Source organism: Natator depressus, chromosome 3, assembly GCF_965152275.1.
Source record: "Natator depressus isolate rNatDep1 chromosome 3, rNatDep2.hap1, whole genome shotgun sequence".
In the NCBI taxonomy this organism is placed as follows: domain Eukaryota; kingdom Metazoa; phylum Chordata; order Testudines; family Cheloniidae; genus Natator; species Natator depressus.
In genome coordinates, this window is record NC_134236.1 from 78,564,542 (window position 1) to 78,589,477 (window position 24,936).

Here is a 24,936-nt window from a genome sequence, read left to right on the forward strand (position 1 = left end):
GTGTGTACTGTCTTGGACAGATGCTGCCAAAACTACCTCCACACGAAATTCAAGAAATGTGACTTCAATGAGGACACAGTGAAATTGGGATATATTGTCTCACCTGAGGGACTCACCAATGAGTGGTGATATCTGGCTTTGCTGCATCCAAGGATGCACACCAGGTGCAGCAATTCCTGGTGTTTGCCAATTTATACAAGCAATTTATTAAAGGATTCTTTTGTCTGGTTGTACCCATAACAGCACTCCTACAAAATGGAGCCCACTTTTCCTGGTCCATGGAAGCTCAGTTGGCCTTTGATTGACTGAAGAGGGCATTCACCCCAGCTTCCATCCGGATTCACCCAAATCCCACTGAACCATTTATAATTGAGGCTGATGCCTCAAATTTTGCCACCAGTGCAGTTTTGTCTCAACATGTGAGCCCCCACAACCAACTATACCTTTGTCCCTTTCATTCTTGTGTAACCCTTCTGCCCGTCAGAGTTGGCAGCAACAATGGCCGGGTTCAATATCTAGGGGATCCATTCCAATAACACAATGCAAACCAGCTCGAGCCCCCACCCAGTGACCTGGGACAAATATATACCACCCCCGCTGGGCGCCTCCAAGAGGCAATACTTCCCTTCTCGCAAGCACATAGTCTGAGTGTAGCAAAAAGCCTTTTAATAACAGAGAGAAACAATGTGGCATTATGTTGGGGAAACACCACCAACAGGATTCATAACACAACCCATGAGCAAAAAAAACCCACCCCAAGCAAATTGGGGCATGCCCCTTTCCCTTTGGTTCTTGAATCCAGCAACCCCAAATCACCCAAAGTCCCAAAAGTCCAATGACCCAAAAGTCTCTGTCCCTGGTCAGGGCAGCCCCAGAGTTCGAAAGTTTATCTGCGGAGCTTTACCTCCCACCCTGGGTGGAGATGGGACAGGGGTAAGAGGCACCTTACATGATCTGAAGCTGACCGCCCCACAGCTCCATAGGCCTTCGCTCCGCTCCACCAGCCGCCCCACGAACTCCTTCGCTCAGCTCCGCTCCGCGGCCCACAAGCAGCTCCCGCCATCCCACGAACTGCTCCACCAGCCGGTCCACAAACTGCTCCGCGTCCCACCAACAGCTCCCGCCGTCCTATGAACTGCTCCACCAGCCTGTCCACAAGGCACTCCAGCCGTCCCACAAACTGCTCCACGATATATCTTCAGGCTCCCCCACTACTTAACACAATGCTCAGTGATTTCAGCTCTTAGTCAGTTCAGCTCTTTGGTGAATTCAGCTTGTAGTAGGGGAGCCTCAGTGCTGGTGCACTATTAGACCAAAGTGAGCTCAGCAGGCTGTAACTAGCCTTCTAATGAAATCAAAATTAGCTCTGATATTCCACAGTGGAGAGAGGAGGAAGTGCAATCAGCATGTAAGGCCCTCACCAAGGGGCCCATGCCACCAAGTATTAATACTTGTCCCCAGCCTCTCTCTCAATTCACACAGTTTTGGAACCCATGACCCTTGCCTAGCGAGTGCTACTTAGTTGATGGTGAGTCCCTCCATCATAACAAAAGGCCAAGTACAGTTCCAAGCACAGTTCCCATAATCAGGGTAATAACAATTTATTCTTCCTGCCCCAATAACAGAGACACTGGGGATCCCACAGCAGCCAAAGTGACCATTTGGGCAGCTATGGCCTCAGTCTAGGCGGGGTGGGTGTGCCTATGCAAATGAGATCGGCCCCTGTAGTTTTTTTTTCACAACTTGCCACACCTCACCACCAGATGTCAGGGTGGAGCTCATCCTGACACTGCTTACATCTGGAAGCTAACCCCCTCAGGGAAAAATTACAATATTTGGGTCAAGGAGCTACTGGCTATCAAGATGACTTTCAGTGAGTGAGCACCACCTCCTATGAGAAGCCTGCTACCACAAGTTATGACATACTGACATACCACAAGAATCTGGAGTACCTACAGACTGCTAGATGCCTTAACCAATTCTAGATCCACCAGTCCCTCTTCTTTACTCACTTTGACTTTCTGGTAACCCAGCAGTTCTCAACCTGTGGGTCAGGACCGCAAAGTGGGTTGGGACCTCATTTTAATTGGGTTGCCTGGGCTGGCTTAGCCTGCCTGGGGCTGATGCCAAAGCCCAAGGGCTTCAGCTCTGGTGGTGGGGCTCTGGTTATAGGCTCCCTGCCTGGGGCTGTAGCCCTTGGGCTTTGGCTTTCCCCCACACACCAGGCGTGGCGGGGATCGGGTGAGCTCAGGCTTAGGTCCCCCCTTCTGGGGTCATGTAGTAATTTTTGTTTTCAGAAAGGGGTTGTGGTGCAATAAAGTTTGAGAACCCCAGGTAACCTATCACCCAGGGATAAGAAATGGGAAGGCAGCTACCCTAGGCCCCAAATTAAATATCTCTAACATAGGGAAAAGCCCTCTGCCACTATGCTTAAGGAGTCCAACATTGTCAACAGGACAATTAAGAACGGTCTAACATTCCATCCGCTCCCTGATGACCCATTCACAACCCAAATCTGCCAGACCCTGAATGATGCAGGTACCTTTACTGACTCAGAGTTCTCAAGGGTTGTATTTATGTTCCAGTGGGACAACTTAGGTTTCTGGCATTGAAACTATACCATGTTTTGTGGCTTGTGTGCCATTTGGGCCAATTCAAGGCCTGGAATCTGGTCTCAAGATTCTACAGGCCTACAAGTTTACATCAAGTCTTATACAAGGTCCAGCAAGCTCTGTGCCTGCACCAAGAACCTAGGATCAAAACCCCTAGGTCTCTTCCAGCTTCTGCCCATGCTTCCAAAGCCTTGGTCTACTATATCAATGGACTTTATTGTAGAATGGTCATTTTCCCAGGAACACTTGGTAATCCTGAATACCATCAACCTCCTAAGAAAGATAGCACCCTTCATCCCATGTTGTGCTGTTCCTAAAGCACAAGAGATGGTTTGACTCTTCTTGGAAAATGTCTTCTGTTACCATGGGTTACAAAGAGGCATTATATTGGACTAGGGACCCCAGTTCATCTATTGATTCTCTTGGGAATTTCTCAGACTCCTTAGGGAGACTTCTCAAATCTATCACCCAATTTTGTGCTATTCTGAATTTGCATATAAAAATACAATCCATACCTCAACCCAACCTAGCCAATTCTATGGCTTTCACCCCAATTTCCACTCAGACTTACCTGTAAGTTCCACAGTACTGGCTATCACAGATTTGGCCTCCCACCTACACCAAGTGTACTGGAAGTTCACGGAACACTTGCAGACCACCAAAAAAGTCTATAAACACCACATGGACCAAGACAATCAGACTTCCCCCAATCTGGTCACAGGGGACAAGGTGTGGCTGTCTTCCCAAAACCTTAAATCAAGCAGTGTATCTGTCAAACTAGACTACCAATACCTGGAATCCTTGAAGATACACCTTGTCTTTAACATCTCACTTTTAAAGCTCCATACTGATAACCCATACCCAAATCACTCCAACCTGCCACCACCCATAACAGTCCATGGACAGGAGGAGTACTTGGTCCACTGGATCCTTGACTTTCAGTGAGTTAGGGGAAGTCTTCATTACCTGGTGGACTCAGAATGTTACAGTCCAGATGAGCAGCCTTGAGAACCAGTAGAGAACATCCATGCCCTGGACCTATTGTGAGAGTTCCATCAGAAGTACCCCCAACACACCAGGCCCCAAGACCCTTAGAAGGTGCGCTCAAGGAGGGGTGTAGTCAGGAATCAGGACCTGCAGCAGAGACATTCTCCAGGGAACCAACCTAATGAGCATAACTGGCCTGTACGAGACAGCCTGATTGCCCGCACCACCTGATTGGTGGGAAGAATCAGCAGACCAGCTCTTAAGCCCAGCAGCAGCAGTTTGGCAACTGCTGAAATTTACAGATAGGCAGAGGAAGAAAAATGCTATTTGAGAGTTTGATTTAAGGATTTCTTATACTAATTAGTATATTTCTTTTGTATATTTTGACATGTGATGGTGATAATTTGTGTTTTAATCATTATAAAGCCTTTACTTTTTGAATATCAGTGTCTACTCTCATTAAATAATTAATGTTGGAACCCCCCCCATTTCCTTCAACTGTGAAAACTGAAATTAAAAATGTACTTAAAACCCATGATCTTGCACAAGTGTGAAAATTTAAATTGATACAAAATTAAAATGTTTAAAAATAAACATATTATCCATAGAAATTATAACAAAATAAAAATCAAATTCTGCCAAGCCTCGCTGTATTCCGTAATAAACATCAGAGTTAATGTGAAGTGAACCATGTAAGAATCAGAAGTTTAGCTTGAGTGCTTGTGCAGATCATACCAGTATTGTCTTATACTTTTGGGGGTCTGCAAAAATAGACTGGACATTATACAAGAATATGAGATTTTTGGCATTTCCTGTTTCCAGTTGGTATGGTAATATCCAAAATACAGCTTTTTGTGGTGTATTTTTCCTGTTTCTATCTAGAATAAGGAATTGAAAGATTACAAATGAAAAGTATTTTTTTTTATATTTTTATATTAATTAGTTTGAATAGAATTTGAGTAGTTCTTTAAAAGCATGGGTAGAATTTTGGTTTCTACAGTTTGTAGAGGTTCTAATTTTATCTTGATCTGTTTTTTCCATCTTTAATCAGGATGAACAACTTTATCACTTGCAGGGAAGGAGCTTGTTACCCATTTTCAGTCCTGATCTGACCTGTCATAGTCACAAGTTTTCCTCTCTGTTCCAAGTCTCTCTGTCTATCCAGAGAAACTGGAAATGAAAAAAAAAAATGATTTTGATGTTTGAGTTCCTCCTCCAGGAGACATTGTTTATGCAGCTGTTGGGCTTTCAGGGGCAGCCCTTCTTTCTCCCCTGCTGCTCTTACACCACTTTCAATGCTGGTTTCCCAACTGCCTGTTCTGTGCATCGCAGTGCAGCAGAGCAGAAGAGAAAGACTGGGAGCTGCTAGGAGGAAGATAGAGCAAGAGGGAGCAGGGGAAAGAGGCAGCTTGGACACAACCAACAGCAGCTTCAGTTCTCTATTTGGCAGAATTAAGCATCAGAGCAAGTCTGAGGTAGGAATGAAAAAATAGCTTTACACTACCTCAGGGATTCACTGATCTTGGGGCTGTCAAGGAGCCAATTTAACCCCTCTTCCAAATTGGAGCAGCCTCAGAGATACTGTAAATTGTGCTCTGCTGGTCATAGCTCCAATGGGACTGTTGGATCATATCTTTTAGAAAAACATCCAGTCTTGATTTAAAAATTGGCAGTGATGGAGAATCTCCCACCAGCCTTGGTAAATTGTTCCAATGATTAATTACTCTCATTAACAATTTATACCTTATTTCCAGTCTCAATTAGTTTCAAAATTCAAGCCATTGGATTGTGTTAGACCTTTCTCTGCTAGACTGAAGAGCCCATTATTAAAAATTTGTTTTCCATGTGAGTACTTACAGGTTGTAATCAAGTCACCCCTTAATCTTCTCTTTGTTAAGCTAAATAGATAGAACTCTTTGAGTCTGTTACTATAAGGGAGGTTTTCTAATCCTTTAAGCATTCTTGTGGCTCTTCTCTGAACCCTCTCCAAGTTATCAACATCCTTCTTGAATTGTGGACACAGTATTCCATCAGCGGTCAGACCAGTGCCAATACCCCAAAACTCCTTCCTGAGATTCTTGTTTATGCATCCAATGATCATATTAGGCCTTCTGACCACAACATCGCACTGAGAGCTCAGGTTCAGCTGATTATCCACAACGACCCCCAATTTTTTTTTTTGAAGTCATTGCTTCCCAGGGTAGAAGTTCCCATCCTGTAAGTTTGGCCTACACTCTTAATTCCTAGATGTATATATTTACATTTAGTCACATTAAAATGCATATTGTTTGCTTGTGCCCAGTTTAGTTCTGTATTCATGACCTGTCCTCTTTATTATTTACCACTCCCCCAATTTTTTGAGTCGTCTGCAAACTTTATCAGTGATAATTTTATGTTTTCCTTTCACGTCATTGATAACAATGCTAAATAGCATAGAGCCAAGAACAGATCTCTGTGGGTCTGCTCTAGAAACATGCCCGCTCACTGACAATTCCCCATTTATAATTACATTTTGAGAGCTGTCAGTTAGCCAGCATTTAATCCATTTATTGTGTGCCATGTTAATTTTATATCAGTCTTGCTCTTTAATCAAAGTGTCATGTGGAACCAAGTCAAATGCTTTACAGAAATCCAAGTATGTTACATCAACACTATTACCTTCATCAATCAAACTTTTAATCTCATCCAACTAAAAGATATCATGTTAGTTTGACTATATCTATTTTCCATAAATCCATGTTGATAGTCATTAATTATATTAACCTCCTTTAATTCTTTTGTAATTGAGTTCCATATCTGTCCCTCCATTGTCTTGCCTGGGTTTGATGTCAGACTGACAAGCCTATAATTACTCATGTCATCCCATTTACCCTTTGACCCTTTTTAGATATTGGCATAACATTAGTTTTCTTCCAGTCTTCTGGAACTTCCCCAATGCTCCAAGACTTATTGAAAATCAACATTAAAGGTCCAGCAAGTCCCTTGGCCAGCTCTTTAAAAACTCTAAGATGCAAGTTATCTGGACTTGCTGATTTAAAAATGTCTATCTTTAGTAGCTTCTGAGCTCAGATGCAACTGCCTCCTGAGATATGCAACTGTCTGGTGACTCCCAAATTATTTGAAGAGTTATTACGAGAAGGGAAAAAAGTTAAATGCTAGCAACTACGGCTACTCTATGGATCTGACTCCTCACTGTAAAACTGGAGTAACACATTGGCAAATCACATAGATATAGTAGGCATAACTTAATCGTAAACTTGATTTCAATGGAGCAACACTGGGATAAAACTGCAGTAACATGGAAGTGAATCAGGCCCTCTGTTTTGTATAAATACATAAAAGTGTGTATGCATATGTACATATACATGCATAACATAAAATTAGCAGTAGAATTCATAGTGTCATGACCTAAAAAATATAGTGCCCATGTCAAATGAAAAGAATATGAATAAAATACACAGTCTTCTAGCAGAGTTGCATTGGCCATAAGCTCCAGAAATAAACATATGCATAGAAGTTCAATAGGCTAGAATAAGACCCTCAGGCTTTCACATTCTGTTGGTTCAGGAATGGCATTTTTCACTGTGTTCCTTTTCACTTTCAGTTCTAAAGGGATACTGGCTAAACCACATTTGTTAATATTTCATTTTCTTCCCCTTACAGAAAAATGTATATTTCATTTGTTATTTTTCTTAACAGGAGGTTGCTCCTTTACTTGCCCTGTGCACATGTGGCTTCCACATAAATTTATTGGTCCAGACTAATGTATTGGCATTCAGGTCACTTGCACGTGTGCACATGTCCCTACCCCCCACAGGTCTGTTTATTTGTTTACTTTTCTCTCCTGCTGCCCAATGAAATTCTAGTGAACATTTTTCACTTAAAGCCTTCTTTTTGATGAATCAGACCCATGTGGAGGGCTTTTTGTTTTTTGAATTTCAGTCAACTGTAGAGCACATAATTAAAATGTTGTTTAGAGTAAGCACATTTTGAAGACAGTGGTATTCCCATAATTTCATCAGACACAGGATCTAGAAAGTGGTATTTCACACTCCACTCCCTTAAATTAAAGCCTTCACTGCAGAAAAAGGGTTTCAGGCAATAATTTATTATCTCCTATTTCATACCTCAGTTAGGAATATGACTTCATGATTTTTTTATATTTATCTTCTAAGCCATTAATAAATGCAATACAATACCATTCTTCTTTACCTCAGTAAGAGGTGCCTGGTTTCAAATAGTTTTTAAACAAATAGTGTAATGAACAAATGTATAACATTTAACTACCATGTTATATCCAGTAATATACTGTATAGCTCACCTAATTTAAAATTACTTATCCTTTTCCTCTTGGGGTTGACTTGAACAAGTCCTTTTGTTAAACTTTAAGTTTTACAATACTGTATTTCTTAAACTGATTTTTTACCATTTCTTTAATGCAGACATTTCACAAAAGCATCCTGGTATCATTATATGCTACTTTTATTAAGTGTCTGTTCCCACTGGACAACTTTTAGCTAGAGTAACAGTTATACATATAAATTACTTGAGAAGACAATTGTATTTTTTTTGAAAAATTAACCAGGAAATTCCAAGTTATGGAACAAAGAACAAATAGAAAAAGGAAATAAAAAGAAAAAAAAATACCATTAAACGTTAGGAAGTTAGAAAATGCCCCGACCAACCTAACTCTGCCCATATACCCACCATGCTTGCATTGTTGTCATTGGATTCCAGCTTGCATTGTTGTCACACCCACCATATAAGAGAGAGAGGTTTTGATATGGACTTTCTGCTATCGCAGTGATCTTAAATTCACTTTATTTGCATAGTGTGTCTGTAGAATGGGGAAATGTTGGAGTATGTGGCTTGATTTTGCACCAGTGATATGTATAAGTATGATTTCCCCTATCATCTTGCATTCCTGAGGTTTAACCTATCTACATTGTGTCTGGCCTCAACAGGCTTGTAGCCCCAAATATTGCAACACTTTAACAATGGAAAACCATGTACTTTTTGGGGTAAATATTCAGAGTGATTGTTCTGAATGTAGTTACTTTCCATCAAGAGAGCTATTATTTTTTGTTGTTTTTAATAATTTGTTCGACAGTAATGTCTGGAAGGCTCAACTGAGATCAGGTCTCATTGCCCTAGGCACTCAACATAAACATAGTGCGAGACAGTTCTTTCCCTAAAGAGTTCTAAGTGGACAAAGTGTGATAGAGAATTGGGACTGCATATGGTCTTAAAAATAAAGCAAGTTATTTATAGCAATTGTGACAGGGTCGGGCCAGATGACTACAGGAGTGTGATAGAAGGCAGATATATTAGACCCAGGTTAAGTAGGTCCCTTTTCCCTGGGTAAGGTAACAGGGAAGATTCCAGAACAATCAGGAACTTTCTGGAAAGAATTAAGGCAGACAGGTTGATTAGAACTCCTGCAGCCAATCAAGAAGCTGCTAGAATCAATTAAGGCAGGCTAATCGGGGCACCTGGGTTTAAAAAGGAGCTCACTTCACTTTGTGGTGCGCGTGTGAGGAGCTGGGAGCAAGAGGCACTAGGAGCTGAGATTGAGAAGGCGTACCGCCGGAGAACTGAGGAGTACAAGCATTATCAGACACCAGGAGAAAGGTCCTATGGTGAGGATAAAGAAGGTGTTGGGAGGAGGCCATGGGGAAGTAGCCCAGGGAGTTGTAGCTGTCGCACAGCTGTTCCAGGAGGCACTCTAGACAGCTGCATTCCACAGGCCCTGGGCTGGAACCCGGAGTAGAGGACGGGCCCAGGTTCCCCCCAAACCTTCCAACTCCTGGTCAGACACAGGAGAAGTTGACCTGGACTGTGGGTTCACGAAAACGGCCAAACTGAGGGCTACCGTGAATCTCCGAGGCGAGCAAATCTGCCAATAAGCGCAAGGCCTACCAAGGTAGAGGAGGAACTTTGTCACACAATATATAGTAAAGCCACACTTCATTTTAAATGCTACTATTCAGTTCAATCAATGTGTTAATAAACATTACTGCAGTTAAGGTATTAGATTATAGGATTGTCTCGTGTGTTTTGGTGGTTCCAAGGACAGTGATGGAGGGTGAGAGATAAGGTTGTTTGGGTGCCCTTAATTTAGCATTTTCGTACATTCTGCTGTTTTAGTTTTATTTTGTTTTGTTTGTAAATAACTATGAAATTCCCTGAAAGGGTTTTTTCTGCTTCACTTCCATCACTGTTAAGATGGAAGTAAGGCTGTAAACATACAACGTTGTTTGCCTGGGAATTGTATTGAGGTTTAAAAACAATATTTAAAGTATTATTCCATGTTAGGAACACTAATGGCATTTTCGTCACAGTATGCATCCGATGAAGTGAGCTGTAGCTCACAAAAGCTCATGCTCAAATAAATTGGTTAGTCTCTAAGGTGCCACAAGTACTCCTTTTCTTTTTGCAAAAGAAACATGTTTGTGAAAGGCTTGTCAGAGATTGGGCTTTCTACCTAGTAAAACCACACAAAAAATAAACTAGAAAAATCCTAGTTCCTATTGTTAGCAGACTGCCTAAGAGAAGCTAGGTTTCCATTGGGAATTCACTGAAGAGCAAGAATTGGAGCACAGTCATCATTAAAATTGCAAATGCTGACCTAATGGTACCTAGGACCATATGTGTATCACATTGTCATATAATATGTTATCACAGCCATTTTTATTTACAAGCAGTAAGTCTCAAAGATGAATGTTTTAAGGCTGCAGATCTATTTTTCTATCACTAAAAAGTTACTTTCTATATAAAAATGTTTAGTGTGTTGCATAATAAGAAACTCATAGTCCTGAAATAGTTAATAACATTTTTTTGAATAATGATTGAGCTCATCAACACTGATTATTAATGATCCAGAGGACTTACAATAGACTAACTATCATGCCTGTTATATCATCTGAACACCTTACAAAAGAGTTCACTGCTAAAAATGGTTAGTGGTCTCCATTAAGAACGTGTGGTTGTTTCTTCATTAATGTATTTCTTTTTTCTTCTCCTGTTCTCTTCTGCTTTCTTACTAATCCTTCTTCCTCCCACTTATTTCTTGCCTTCACCTCTTTCTCCTTTTCCACCTTATTGATTCTTTGGTGCTGATTTTTGTTGGAGCTGTGCAAACACAAAGTCAAAGAAGTGAGTTTTGCATTTTTACATTCTGAAAGCTCATCTTTCTGCTCTCCGCTGCTTATTAGTTCCAAAGTCTTAGCCCTATTGCCAAAAATCCCCATCTCTTCCTTTCATGAGATTCACCATTGAATTTGACAGTTTTCTGGGTCCTATGGAATGTCATGACCACAGAGAGAGGGGCACTCTCTACGGTGTCTTGGACTAGTTCCATGGAAGTACATGATAACTAGGATTCAGACTTTGAATTTGTACTTGTATTCTATAGAGAGTCTATTCAGTGAGTGGAATACTGGGATGATGTGCTTTTGGTGGCTGGTGTTGCTGAGCAGATGGGCTGTTCCATTCCTGAGTAACTGTGGCCTTTTATTTTCACAGTATATATGCTCATGAATAGATATAGTGAATTAATGCAGTCTAGCCTGGTGGTCAAGAAGCTCAGTCCTTGTATGGGTATTTTCAATCCTTTGCTAGCCTGGTAAATCAAATTCAGGGTCTAGAAGGCAGGGCCCTTTATTAGGGAATTATATATATGATAAAAATAGATCTGTGGGGAGCTACTAAAAAGGATATTAAGCAGTGGAATTCTCTTATTCTTTTCTGCAATGTCATGTGGACTTGATAGGAATTCCAGTCACTCTGAAGCACTGTTATTACTTTTGTCTGTTTGCATATTTGTTACTTAAGTAGAGTCTAGCCAGATTTAAAATATCTACTATTCAGTTATATTCGAATGCCACTTAATAAGTAACCTAGGATGAAATCCTGACCTTAGTGAAATCAGTTGCAAAATTCCCATTGACTTTCATTGGGGCCAGAATTTCACCTCTAATCTGTGTGGTTCCTGAAAAAAACAGAGGGCTGGTTTCTCAGATCTGGCTTCCTTTTCTTGCTCTGGCCCTAATTTTTCTCATTCTCCCTGCTTTTTTTTCCTGAGGACCTTGGATATTATCAGAGAAACTGTTGTATTTTTGATATCTTAAAAGGATACTAGGCATAGGTTACTAGTTAAGGTGGGAAATAGCTAAGGTGGGAAATAGTCTAACCGATGGTACTCAATAGGTGGACTGTGGGCCAAATCCAGACCACCAGATGCTTTTGAATGGACCCCAACCTCCTCCCCCATTCTGTTTCTTTATCCAGTACCTCCTTTTAAGTTCTTCACCAGGCCATTTATCTGGTCACTGGCTACCTTTCCTATGAGATACCTGCACTGAACATCCGCCCAGCCTTACGAAATAAGTTGTGACATATGGCCTACCACCTTTTCTTCCCACCAGAAGAGGTCCTCCCTCACACCCACTGTGAGGAAGGCGAAAAAATCACATTCCACTGAAGCCAATTCTGGTGGTGCGGGAAAAATGCCTTCCTTCCTTTAAAAGGGGCGACTAGTGTAATGCCCACAGCAGGTCCTAACCCAGCCTGCCATTCGCCTCCACTAAGGGAGGGAGGGTGGGTGCTGGCTTCCTCTCTGCATGGAACAAAGAGACTTGTCCCACCCAGGTTTCAACCTTTATGCACATTCCTGGGGCGGGGACGGGGGGGAGTCATTGCTGCAAAGCTGACCACTGAGCACCGTTTTTAGAGCAGTTTCTGACCTTCCTCTCCCTCCCCCGCCCAGCACAAAGCAGAGCTGCCCTTCCTGGGTAAGCCCAGACAAACTCTGCCCCACCTTAGTTGTCTTGCAGTCATTAGAGTAAAAAGAAAAGGAGTACTTGTGGCACCTTATAGACTAACAAATTTATTAGAGCATAAGCTTTCGTGAGTTACAGCTCACTTCCTCGGATGCATACAGTGATGTTCCCTGCCCCCCTGCACACCGGAGAGGGGGCTCACGCTGGCTCTGATGCAGTGAGGAAACATGTGAGCTCCCTGCCTGCCCCCACTGGGACAACTGGTGGCAGACGTGGGATTCGAACCCATGCCCCCGAAGAGACTGGAGACACATGAATGCATCCGATGAAGTGAGCTGTAGCTCATGAAAGCTTATGCTCTAATAAATTTGTTCGTCTCTAAGGTGCCACAAGTACTCCTTTACTTTTTACGGATACAGACTACCACGGCTGCTACTCTGAAACCAGTCATTAGAGTTGAGCTGAACTTTTAAAGCAGTAGCCTGTAACATACGGTTGTGAAAATGAAAATAAATTGACAAACACAATGATGAAGTTATATCACTCGGGTGTCTGTAGTAGTAAAAATGCATGGTAACTACAGTGCTCCTATTGTCCTCATAGTAAAAAAAAAAAAAAAGGACTCAGTTTGAGGAAGTCACAGAACGATATAACCCGTAAAGCCATCCGGCATCAGGTCTTACTTAATTTCCCTACAGCTAAACAACCAGCCTGCATATTCTTTTCACCCTCTCTCCAAAGACGGAGACAGCAGGTAACATTATATGATATTTTGGGATGGTTGAATTAGTTATAAATGTAATACAACCTAAAATATCCCTTCCCAGTCCTCCAAGAATACACACACTGGTGTGATGTAGGATGTTTTCATCAATGGCAGTTGCAGGATTTAGCCTAGAGATTAAACTATTTTTTATCCCAGGTATGTTGCATGCATACCCAAATAGTTCCCAGTACTTTAAAAGCAAGAAAGAAATCTCTGCTATATTTTCTTTCTTGTTTTATAAATCAATTGTATCTATGGAACTGCTATGAAGGTGGAGAGAAGGGTGGGTGAGGATAGAAACTGAAAAAAGAGTAAAGGTTGTCAGAAAATAGAAGAATTTGCATGAGCTCCCAGAATACACAAGTTAAGAGTTTCCTGGTTCCTACTAGTTCTGTCTTTTCCAGGCTTTATATCAATAATGGCTTATAAATGTAAGAGAGGCATTGTAAATGTGCCCTTTGGGCTTCCCTCCTTGATCTTGTTTCACATCCCCTTGCTACCTTAATTAAATGTGAGATAGTTTAAATTGTTGTAAGCATCTATTGGGTATTTTGTTTTATAATAATTATGATTTATAGAATATTTAATGATTATGCTATGTCTAATATCAAAAATATGGTAATGCAGAAAAGTCTTAATGTAGTGTTAAGTTTGCAGAGTTACAATCACACGGAGTCAGGAAACTCCGAAGGGTTAAGGGTTTATCAGGAATGTTACATGTCACACATAGCCTAACTATTTGGATAGCCTAACTATTTTATCATGGTGCATCTTTTGACAGAAATAATAATACATAAAGCTACACACTAACCAGATCAGTATGTGCAACACAGCCAAATTAAAATTGCAGGTGGCAGTTTCATTTTCCCCCTGACTCCATGTGACTTTAACTGTGAGTCTGCAGCCTTATTATTATGTATTATTTATTCCTGATAGTGTCCACAGCATGCTAAGCTTTCCAAACAAAGAAGGAGGCATGATCCCTGCCTTGAGGAGCTCAAAGTCTAAAGGCAGATAAGTAAGCAGACAGACAGCATGTAGAGGGAAGAGGAGCAACAGGTATACATTGTATTAATAAATGTATTTACATGATTATTATCTTCCTCCTCTTAAGACCTTAATGGTGCATTGTTATTGACATGGCTAAAAGGCTTTATTGGCTGCAAATTTATTAATATAGCAACTGCTATCAACTGATGCTGAAGGGCAGCTAGTCCTTGTAAACTTTCTCCTGGAGAGAATCCCTGATTATATGCCCCTCACCACAGACAAGGCAGTGATCTTGGACACCTTGTTATTTATTAGTTTCTCTGTGGTGCTCATTGCTGTAGTATCTGAGCATCTCACAAATATTAATTAATTTATCCTCACAACTCTGCTGTGAGGCAGGCAAACATTAATAAATCCCCATTTTACTGGTGAAAAACTCAGGAGGAGAGAGATTAAGTGACTTGTCCAAGATACAAGGAAAGTCTGTAGCAAAAGCTCAGTATAGAAGCCAACTCCTGAATCTTAATCTAGAGCTATAACCACAAGGTCCATCATACATCCTCTAATCCTAATCCTTAAATAGCACCCAATGAATTGCTTATGCTTACTGATATGAAAGCAGCCAATTCTCTTGCATTCTTGGATCCTAACCATGTTTAAGCCTCCATCAGAATAAGGATGTGAAAAAATTGGAAAACATCCAGCGTAGGGCAACAAAAATGATTAGGAGACTGGAACACATGACTCATGAGGAGAGGCTGAGGGAACTGGGATTGTTTAGTCTGCAGAAGAGAAGAATGAGGGGGATTTGATAGCTGCTTTCAACTACCTGAAAGGGGGTTCCAAAGAGGATGGATCTAGACTGTTCTCAGTGGTAGCAGATGATAGAACGAGGAGTAATGGTCTCAAGTTGCAGTGGGGGAGGTTTGGGTTGGATATTAGGAAAAACTTTTTCATTAGGAGGGTGGTGAAGCACTGGAATGGGTTACCTAGGGAGATGGTGGAATCTCCTTCCTTAGAAGTTTTTAAGGTCAGGGTTGACAAAGCTCTGGCTGGGATGATTTAGTTGGGGATTGGTCCTGCTTTGAGCAGGGGGTTGGACTAGATGACCTCCTGAGGTCCATTCCAACCCTGATATTCTATGATTCAGCATCAGCAGGAGTGAGCCACTCTAACTCCTAACTACACCAAGATTAGGAATCCATGAACTTCACTCACCTATGGTCTAAATTTTGACCATTTACCTTATAGCAATGACTGTCTACCACAGGACTAAAAGTTATATTGCATTTATATATAGGAAGGGAATCCTTAAACCCCCATTGCTCAGGCCAAGAGGGTAGAATGTGGAGTGGTGTCATAAAGGGGAGGAGCACCAACTAAGGTCTGCTTTAAAAAAAATCTTAGAAAATGTCCACTTGGCATGTTCAAAAGTGGTTTTTCTCTTTTTTTCTCTAGCCAATCAAAGATAATAGTCCTCAATGGGACTATATCACATCCAGGACAAGTTTCAAATTTCCAACATTTGTGCAAGGATCATTAATACTGAATGTGTTGTTGGAACTTCGCATATATATAGTACTTCCATTGAATGATTAGAATATAATCAAGCTGCTGGATTAGAACTTGCTTAATGAAGGATTTGGTGGAGTGCTGCCATTCATTTTATTTATTTAGTGCCAAATTTATGTTTGTAGAGCCAAATGTAGGGTATGAAAATGCACTCCAACTCCTTCTTAAGGATATCTTGTAATCTTTACATATGAATTAATATATCTTAGAATGGGGTAATAGTGAGCAGGTTTCACTGAATTATCATCTGCTTGCCACCATCTCCAAGACGAGCCAGCCCAGCAGGATTTCATCACGTAGGTCTCATCTCAACACATAAAGATTATGTGTGCATAAGTCTTACTTAAGCGCATACTTATGCACATAAATATTTATGCACTGAGACTTCAGGGTAGAAAACTAATCCCCATAAAACTTTTTGAGTGTAGCACTAAAATCTCACTACAGTGTGTAAAATCTTGAGTGTATACAGGTTTATGAAACTACATTTTTATGCACTCATGTTGCAGCAAATAAAGATTTTTGTGCATAAGCCTTTTTATAATGCAATTTCACTGATCTGGCTGGTTATTGGAAGCCATTAGCCTGTCTTGTGATCTAAAGTGCCATCAGGTCTTGAAGTCTATTTCCAAGGGATTTGATCTTAGACTTCACTGTCTACTGGGTCAGCATCTCACAGTCATCGTAACAAATGAGAGAAAGTTATATGATCTAGGAACCTGTAGTAACTTACAGTGTATTTAATGAAACCTACCACAGGTCATCAGGACTTGAACCAGGAGCTTTAGCACCCAAACACAGACTCTGGCATTTGAAATAAGAGTACCTCCATAAATTGGCAGCTGCACTAGGTTACTATCCATTCTGTGGGATAGCCACTAGAGGGGGAAACAACACACACTTTACAAGCATGTTACATATACCACCTCACCCATATTTCAGAATGGAGGTGTATGGTTGGACTGGCAGGGAAAAGACAACCCCAGGATCCTGAGAAAAGTGAGAAGAGAGGGTCAGACTTTGATGGTCTGGGGCCTTCTCCCACCTTCCCTGCCTAGAACATGCAGGGATCAGAGCAGGAGTAGAGGAGAATGTCTCTGCTTCTCTCTGCTGACATTAGGCTGTGGTGGAGGGAAGCAAAAACTGGTTGTCTGTTGAACCCACACTTCCTGTATGTGAAATCCTCAGAGCATGCAGCAGACATAGTGGTACTGTTGCTGCTGCTCTGACTTACCTGCCCTATAATGGAGAGAGAAAGAGTTTGAAATGTGTTCCCAAGATGTTGTGGATTTGACCAATCTCTAGTTTTGAGAATGCAGAAGAAATGTTTCCCCAAGACTGACAAGGTGTCTGGTGGGTTTTTCATCATGGTGGCTCAGTTTGGGATTCATAAGGATAAAGGACAGGATTTTAAAGTTGTAATTTTACAAGTGAAGTTTCTAATTTTGTTGCAGCTTGTGGTCAGTGCAGGTGAGAGGCTCTATGGGGCCAGCTCCAGCTGTAAACACAAGACCTTGTAGATACCTGTTAACCCCAATTAGCCTGGAAGAAGGAGGGGGCACCTGCATCCTCCCCCCCCCCCCCGCACTTTCCCGTGCCAGCTGACTCGGGCTTGCAAGGCTTGGACTGCGGGGCTGTTTAATTGCAATGTAGGCATTTGGGCTCAGGCTGCAGCCCAAGCCCTGGGACCCTCCAACCTTGCAGGGTCCTAGAGCCCAGTTCCAGCCTGAGCCCAGACGTGTACACAGCAATGAAACAACCCCACATCCCAAGCCCCGAGAGCCCGAGTCAGCTGGCACAACCCAGCCAAGGGTGTTTAGTTGCTGTGTAGACATGCCCTAAGTCTTCTCAGACTGAGGTACCTTTTATGTGTGCCCCCACTCCCCCTCACAGGGAGCAGGGGAGAGGATTCAGAGATGGTCTGAATTCTAGGTGGCAGGCTGAAGAGGGCATGCAATGAATACTCATTATTTGGCATGGAGGCAGTTTAACACCGTACAGAACCAAAATAAATACCTGATTATCAGGAGAGGAGGGGGAGAATTTAGCCCACCCTCAAAAGTTAAACGTTAATACAGTTATGGCTTTCTGCTTTAAAATCTACCCCTGTGCCTGTGTTCATTGGAACTTTGTTTCTTCTCCCATTCTTCCATGATAGGATATTTTTATAGAAGGCTCTGCCCTCACATTTCATATAGACATACTCTTTTATTCTGCACAGCTATGTGTGCCTATCCTAAGATGTTTTTTCCCCACTATTTCTCTTTCCATTGATGGTTGGTGTTTGCAGTTCACACTCCTTTTTCACTACAGAATGAAAGATGCACTTTCTATCATGCCTGGGAATCTGGAAGAATTTGACTCTTAGTTTTCACTCTCTTCTTATTCTTTATATTATTGTTGAATTTTTAGGCACAGTCCTAGAGCTTTAAAGTTTCAGAAAATGCAAGGGACTTCGCACCCTTCAAGGTGAATTCTGTTGAATAATGTTAATGATTTAAAAAGCATGCTTGCTTCCTACAGTACAGATGGAAGTTTAAAACTCCTGGGGCTTGATTTCATTCTCTATTTGTTTTGAGGGCCATGAAATTTACACCCATAGTGCCAGAATTGCACATGCAGGGATTAACTCATTGGAATGTTTAGAGTGTTTACAGAGTGTAATCACTGGCTGCATTTTCCATATCTTCTGCCAGGTCAGTCCTGACCTCTTTCTAAGCTACTTGGCCATCTCCAGAGCCCACCGTGTCTGGGATTGTGATATTTTCTGCCATTGCAATTCCTTCTGGGTGGACTTTTTGCTGCTGGGTCTTGCAATCCAGCTTCTCCCAACAGAAACCTGCAATATTTTAAATGACAAATAGTGAATAATAAATATTCTTGTGTGTGCACAAATGCCCCTTTTCACTCATGGATGCCAGCACTTGTTATTGCACAACACACAGGTGCACACTAGAATTTACACCTCTCTGGTGTGGACTGATGCACAGTGTAGACAAGCCCTACAGTTTATTAATCAACCAAAAAAGACACCATAAAAACTGCAACCAATAGTTACTATAATTATGAGGGGCACCCTAGAGAGAGAGAGCTCATGAAGAGAGAGTCCTCTTTGTGGGCTCATATACATACCGACACCACATTTCACACGATGTGTTCTGACTTTTGATTTAAAAATCTTTTCTTTTACTCAGATTCACATTGGTATCCAATTTAAGTTAAAGCCTTTTATTTGGACATCCAGAAAAAAATTAATAATAAAACAGGTGGCTCTGTTATATCCCTAAACATGACACGAAGTCTCAAAACAGAGGGCACTTATGAATGATGTCAGTGATTTATTCCCTGCATTTCCAAAAATAAAAGCCTTCTCTGTTCACATTATTTATTAAATAATTTAATTTGTGAAGTGCTCATTGGAAAGTCTCTGGGCACTGTACAAAGAATAAAAACAACCTCTCATAAAAAGGTAAAGAAGCTTGCCTACAGCAAAATATATTCTCTTCCCCACCCTCCTCAAAAAAAAAAATGTTCCCATTTGGTCACAGCCTGGAGAAGAAAAAGCAACTTTATGCTATTTTTTTTTTGGTGCGGAAGGACAACAAACTCAGAATGTGTCAGGCCAATAGGGGAAGCAGATTTGATACCTGAAGACCAAATATAAGAGAATATTCTGCCCCACATGCTAGAGTAAGATCCTCAGCCCCACCCTGTCCTCTTTGTGCCAGGTAAAAGGGCAGGATACTCTTGCCAACACTATTGCAGGTAGTGGGGTGGAAATGGGAGGAGGAAGGGTGTTCCAGAGTTGGGGCTGCAGTGCACAAAGCTGCAGAGATTCTAGGCAATACTGTAGTCCACAGAACAGCCATGGGAGGGTGCTGTAACTTAGGCCCCCAGGGGTACAGCCACTGGAGCATCCTAGTTTGGGAGGGCACAAGGATGGCATGCAGCCAACTTAGCTCCCTCTTTCCCCTGGGGTGTGAGTTCAAATCTAGGGACTATAAACAAAAGCGAACTATAGGGAGCTTAACTTTGAAATGGATACTATGCACCAGAATCATATAAAGGAATATAAGCTGCACATTGATAAGGGTACAACATACATAGCACAAAGGAATATTGACTATATACAGCAGTGGGACTTTTCATCCTACTATCTACCCTACAAATAGAGAGGGCTGCTGTCAAGTCATTAAGATATGCCTCTGCCCATCATGTTCTTAAGTCTGTGGTTTTCCATTAACTTTTAGTTAATAAAGTGAATAAAGAAACATTTCGGAAGGTATTTGAATGTCCCTATCACGTAGTTGATTTGACAATCTGACAAGGAGCATGATTCTTTTGACACAAAGTAGCAATCAACATTTCTGAGACCTCCAAGTTCTGCACATCTGCAATGGACTCACTCTGTGGGGATATTGTAGTATTTATGGTATTTGTTCATTTGTGATAGGGTTGAGACTCTTGTAACATCTTTTGTAATTATAGCTATTTGCCACACCTGTTTTCATGCAGGGACAAAAAGCTTTGTTACAGTATAGTTAAGGTTGTAAATGTGTATTAGTAACTTAAGGGAAACAAACAAACAAACAACCTTCCCAAACTCTTAGACTTAAATTGTCAAAACTCCATTGATTTACATAGAGCTACTGTTTACACCAACTGACGATCAATGCTTAAGTTTCCAGAAATCATTAAGAGTTGGAAGCAGGAGATGTTGGAGTAAAATAAAAACTGAAAAATACAGAAATGCAGAGTTAACATATCCAAACAGTCTTCACTCTGCTCCTGTTGCTTCACTGCTTGGTATCCACCTTACTCTGCCCTCTTGATGTGGGGTTGATAAGTGCCTGGTAAATGTCATAGTTGTTTGATTATTTGTGATTTTAAACTTTTGCACACTGTGGCGGTTTGGCCTTGAAAGCTGCTGTTCTAGCTAGGAGAAGTAAGCAACTGAAATGCTGTTTCTTGTATCAGTTCTTGTATGGGGTCTAGAAGCAAATAGTCTATAGTTTTAGATATGTTAAACTAAATAACTTGTAACTAATCCTACATTTGCTTGGTTGTACAGGGCTTAAGATTTCTGAAGTCCATACAAACGAGTGATGTTTAGAACGGTTTCATTTCCAAAATCACGTTACTTAGCTACAGGAATAGTAGTAATTGCATTTGCATGTATGCTCAGATACTGATATACATGCATAGAACCGGTATTTATAAGTGTACAAGATTAATTAGCTACTTAACCAGCCAGGTGCACAAGCAGTTACTGGATTTCTGTACACAAATTAGGTATTTTCATGAATAAATTAATCATGTACAAAAATGTGGGTTCAATTATATGCACTAACTTTGAAAACTGGCTCATATTCTGTGATCTGAAAAAGATTTTAGAAAACATCCTTTTTCCCCCACCAAACCATGCCTAAAAAATTGTGAATCATCACAAGGAATTTTTGTGTTATATCCTTCTCAGGACTAAACTAAAACATTTTTACTCTCCTGAAAATATACTTTGGTGCACTGCACGTTTCCTCTATTCTCTTGCAGGGTCTCCATACAGAGACAAGATCACTATAGCAATTCTTCAGCTGCAAGAGGAAGGCAAGCTCCACATGATGAAGGAGAAGTGGTGGAGAGGCAATGGTTGTCCAGAAGAGGAGAGTAAAGAGGCCAGTGCTCTGGGAGTTCAAAATATTGGTGGCATTTTCATCGTTCTGGCAGCTGGATTGGTGCTTTCTGTCTTTGTGGCAGTGGGGGAGTTTTTGTACAAATCAAAAAAAAATGCCCAGTTGGAAAAGGTAAATATTGTATTTTTCCATTTAATATAATAATTTTTGTTATAATCAAATCAGTTTTTAAGCATTTTGGTGATCCAATGAAGGGCTATTCTGATATCCTTTATACCCTAGTATAGTATTTCTGTAACAAAGGTTCACAACAGAGCACCTGATGTGTCACATATACAGCTTTTAATTTGTCTTTAATATGTTTAATTGTAGCCAGCTTTCAGGACAAGTGACTATTTCTCCTCTTATACAAGCCTGAAAAAAGACAGCTTATTACTCCTGGAAGTTCACTGCAGTTAATTTTATGGATGAAGAAGAAATGAGAAACTGTAATGGGAAACAAATTAATCTTCTACAGATAAATCTGATTTTTAAAAGTCAAAACTGTGTATCAGTTCAAAGTCAGAAGTCTAGAAATGTCTCCACAGAAATGTCCTTTCCTGAAGACGTTCACACTTGACAAGTAGGTTTGGTGGCATCTGGAAATTATTAGATCAATATTATTTTTTGTGGATTTACTACTGATTATAATTTGATCTCCTGTAACTTGAATTCATCCAGTTTTGAAACAGCTAGTGTTAACCTGTCCTGTACTGACCGTTTGCAGAAGTATGGTAATTGAACTGTTGCTGGGTCTGCTATTTTCTTGCAGAATTCTTGGGTGCTATCATCAGCTTTGCATAATAAATATGTATATGCACATATGTAACATCTAAAATTGAACTAAAGAGTATAGCTTTTATTTATATGCCATATTTTTAATTTACATTTAAAAACTTGGGAGAAAATGTGGTATATTTACTGTTTTTTTTTTTTTTTTTTACATTTTTGAGGAGCTTTTGACCTCTGTTCATCCCTATTTTTATACTTTATTTTATTAAAATCAGTAGTAAATCCCAAAGGCATATTTGTATTGATATTGATTTTCAGATGCTACTTGTGAATTTTTGTAACTTGAAATATCACTCAGAAAAATCTAAGGCCTATCTTTTGAGACTTCTGAATTTATATGGATATACCTAGCTCTTTGTGTATGAAGTCTTAATTTTTAGTAACATACTGCGAAAGAAAGCTTTGATACTGAACAACAAGGCAGTGTGAGGTCACAGGTTCCTAAACAAAATTTGGACATGGGTAGATTTTATTAAGTTGTACAAAACTAATTATGGAGAGGAAAAGTGAACCCACTGATGCTCTAATTTATAAGAATATAGGAATATTCAATTCTGTCAACCTACTTCTGGAGCTTTGTATCTCAGAAACAAATTTCTTTTGAAAATTTACCATTTGTTTTACATAATTAATGTGCATCACAATGTCTTTATCCACTTTAGAAGAAATTTACTTAATATGAACTTCTGTATATTTTGGTTTAAGTGATCTGGAAAAAAAATTATATCCTCATTTACTAATCTAGGACTGTTTTGATGAGAATTTTATAATGTAAATTGATTAATGCTTTACAGAGGTTGAATGCATATTTCATCTTATATGCTATTATTAGGTATGAAGCTAACAGCATGACTTATCCTTGGATACTGCACCAGGAAGGTTAGGTGAGGAAGAAAATGTGACCTTGTCTGTGTTTCAGGGACTGATGCTACAAGCTCTCCATTTTTTGGAACAACCATTTTGGCCAATGGTAGCTCCACATGTGGGGCGGGGGCAGAGAGGATCAAGCTCTATGTTTGTAGCTAAGAAAACAAAATAAATGTAATAGATTTCAGTCTTTGAGCCCAAAGAGCAAATGGTCATTTGTTGATAAAATGTATGCCTGCCTTTTAGCAGGTGCAATATGTAGAATTGCACCTGCAACATGGGTAACTAATCAGGCCACTGCACATTTTGCATGCTTAATTTAGATGCACTTTTTTCAGATTAGATGCTTTTTTTCTAAAATAGTCAATAGCATTTCAATATTATGCCTTGACTTTCCAACTGGCTGTACAGGGGTAGATCCATGTGCCCATCAAATTCAGTGGGGTCCTACATGGGGACAGGGTTTGGCAGCGTGAAGCCTGTTGCAGTATAGATCCCTGTAAAATGAAGCTGTGTTCGAAAAAGCAGAAGCAAAACTCTAATTGTGCTATTTGTACCAATGCTTTTAAATTTAGTGGAAAAAGGGCTCAGATCTTGCATGTACCTGATATACATGAAAAAACTTGCAAGGAACACATGTAACTAGTGGTGGTCTTTTTGAGAAAGAGTCAGACCTTACCTTCAGATACACGTTTGCATTCATTTCATCACAGTGTTCTCCAGGCACAGAGGGATTTGTATTTTATTGACTATTTTGAAAAGCAAAGACAAGAATGATCAGAGTAAAATTGTCAATCATTTGCACCCGCCTTGATTTATTTGTTTGAAAAAGATCAACAGTGTCCTAATCCACTAAGAATTCACTAGAATATACAAATCTGAAGAAATGAAAATCAGCAGTACATGGAGTCAGTTCTACTACCAGAAACCCATTGTGCTGAAAATGACTACTTACGTTACCAAGGGCAGAATGCACACTGGTAAATGTAAAAGTGGGAAGCTGTGCAGTTATATACTTGATCTATTTGTTTCATTGGACGAGATCAAGATCAGATGTTTCTGACAAATACAAGTCTGCAGTTGCAGATTCTACTGAAGTAAGAAGGAGTTCTGAATACTGAATGAGGCAGTCTGTGGTCTCTGAAAATGTTTGTAACAGAGACTGAGAAAGCAGGTTGAGATGAACTTTGCCATATACAACCTCTGCAAACCTGTTCAACAATTCCAACCATTTTAATGAGCTGCACAGTGTATGACAGAGCAACATACAGCCTTCCATGAACCACAGAAAAAGTAACAGTGATTTTACTAGTTATTTTAAATTCTGATCGAAAGTAAAAATTGATCAAATATTTGATTCACTTGATAGCCTGTACTTTATTCTGTGAAATCTTAAGGGCTAAGTACTAAACCCAGCCTAGCAAAACTTCCACTGACTTCCCCTCAATGGGAGTTCTATCCTTGGATCTGTGGCAATATACTATTTCCTTTCTTTATAGCAGAGGGTTAAAATTCCAGTCCAAGTGATGGAGCAAGATAAGTGAACACTGGAGTTTCCAAGATCTCTAAGCTGCATTCCTTCAGATGTCCCGATATTATTGAGACCATCTGGATATTAGGGGTTTTATCTGATAGAGGACCCTATTATCCCCCTACACACCCATCCTGATTTTTCACACTTGCTATCTGGTCACCCTAGAGCAACCACAAGATGGTGTATTGTATTTTTAAAAGGAAATGTAATTGCCAAATTTTAATAGAAATTATGTGTCAAAATGTCCACCTCTCTTCTTTCATTACAGTCTTTTCAAAAGCCAACAGTTGGTATCATTTCCTTATTGTTTATAATACAAGCACACAATTATGTCATCTACTTGGAGACATGTTGTGAAACAGACCTT

The 24,936-nt window shown here is 40.4% G+C and overlaps 1 protein-coding gene and 1 long non-coding RNA gene across 4 annotated transcripts in view; one reads left to right on the top strand and one right to left on the bottom strand.

Annotated features, from left to right (window-relative positions):
* GRIK2 (glutamate ionotropic receptor kainate type subunit 2) overlaps positions 1 to 24,936 on the top strand; it is a 594,466-nt gene that overhangs the window by 556,187 nt on the left and 13,343 nt on the right. For 2 of the 3 annotated variants that reach the window (XM_074948159.1, XM_074948160.1), the window contains exon 16: positions 21,258 to 21,508. In XM_074948159.1, the coding sequence (XP_074804260.1) occupies positions 21,258 to 21,508 (251 nt within the window). Of the gene's footprint in view, positions 1 to 21,257; positions 21,509 to 21,709; positions 21,974 to 24,936 lie in introns of those variants that run through there. The other variant, XM_074948161.1, reaches the window with a different exon arrangement.
* LOC141984788 (uncharacterized) lies at positions 18,492 to 24,125 on the bottom strand. Its single transcript, XR_012638805.1, has 3 exons — positions 23,991 to 24,125; positions 23,715 to 23,784; positions 18,492 to 18,546 (listed from the first exon to the last, which is right to left on the bottom strand). It is a non-coding gene; the product is annotated as an uncharacterized LOC141984788 (long non-coding RNA).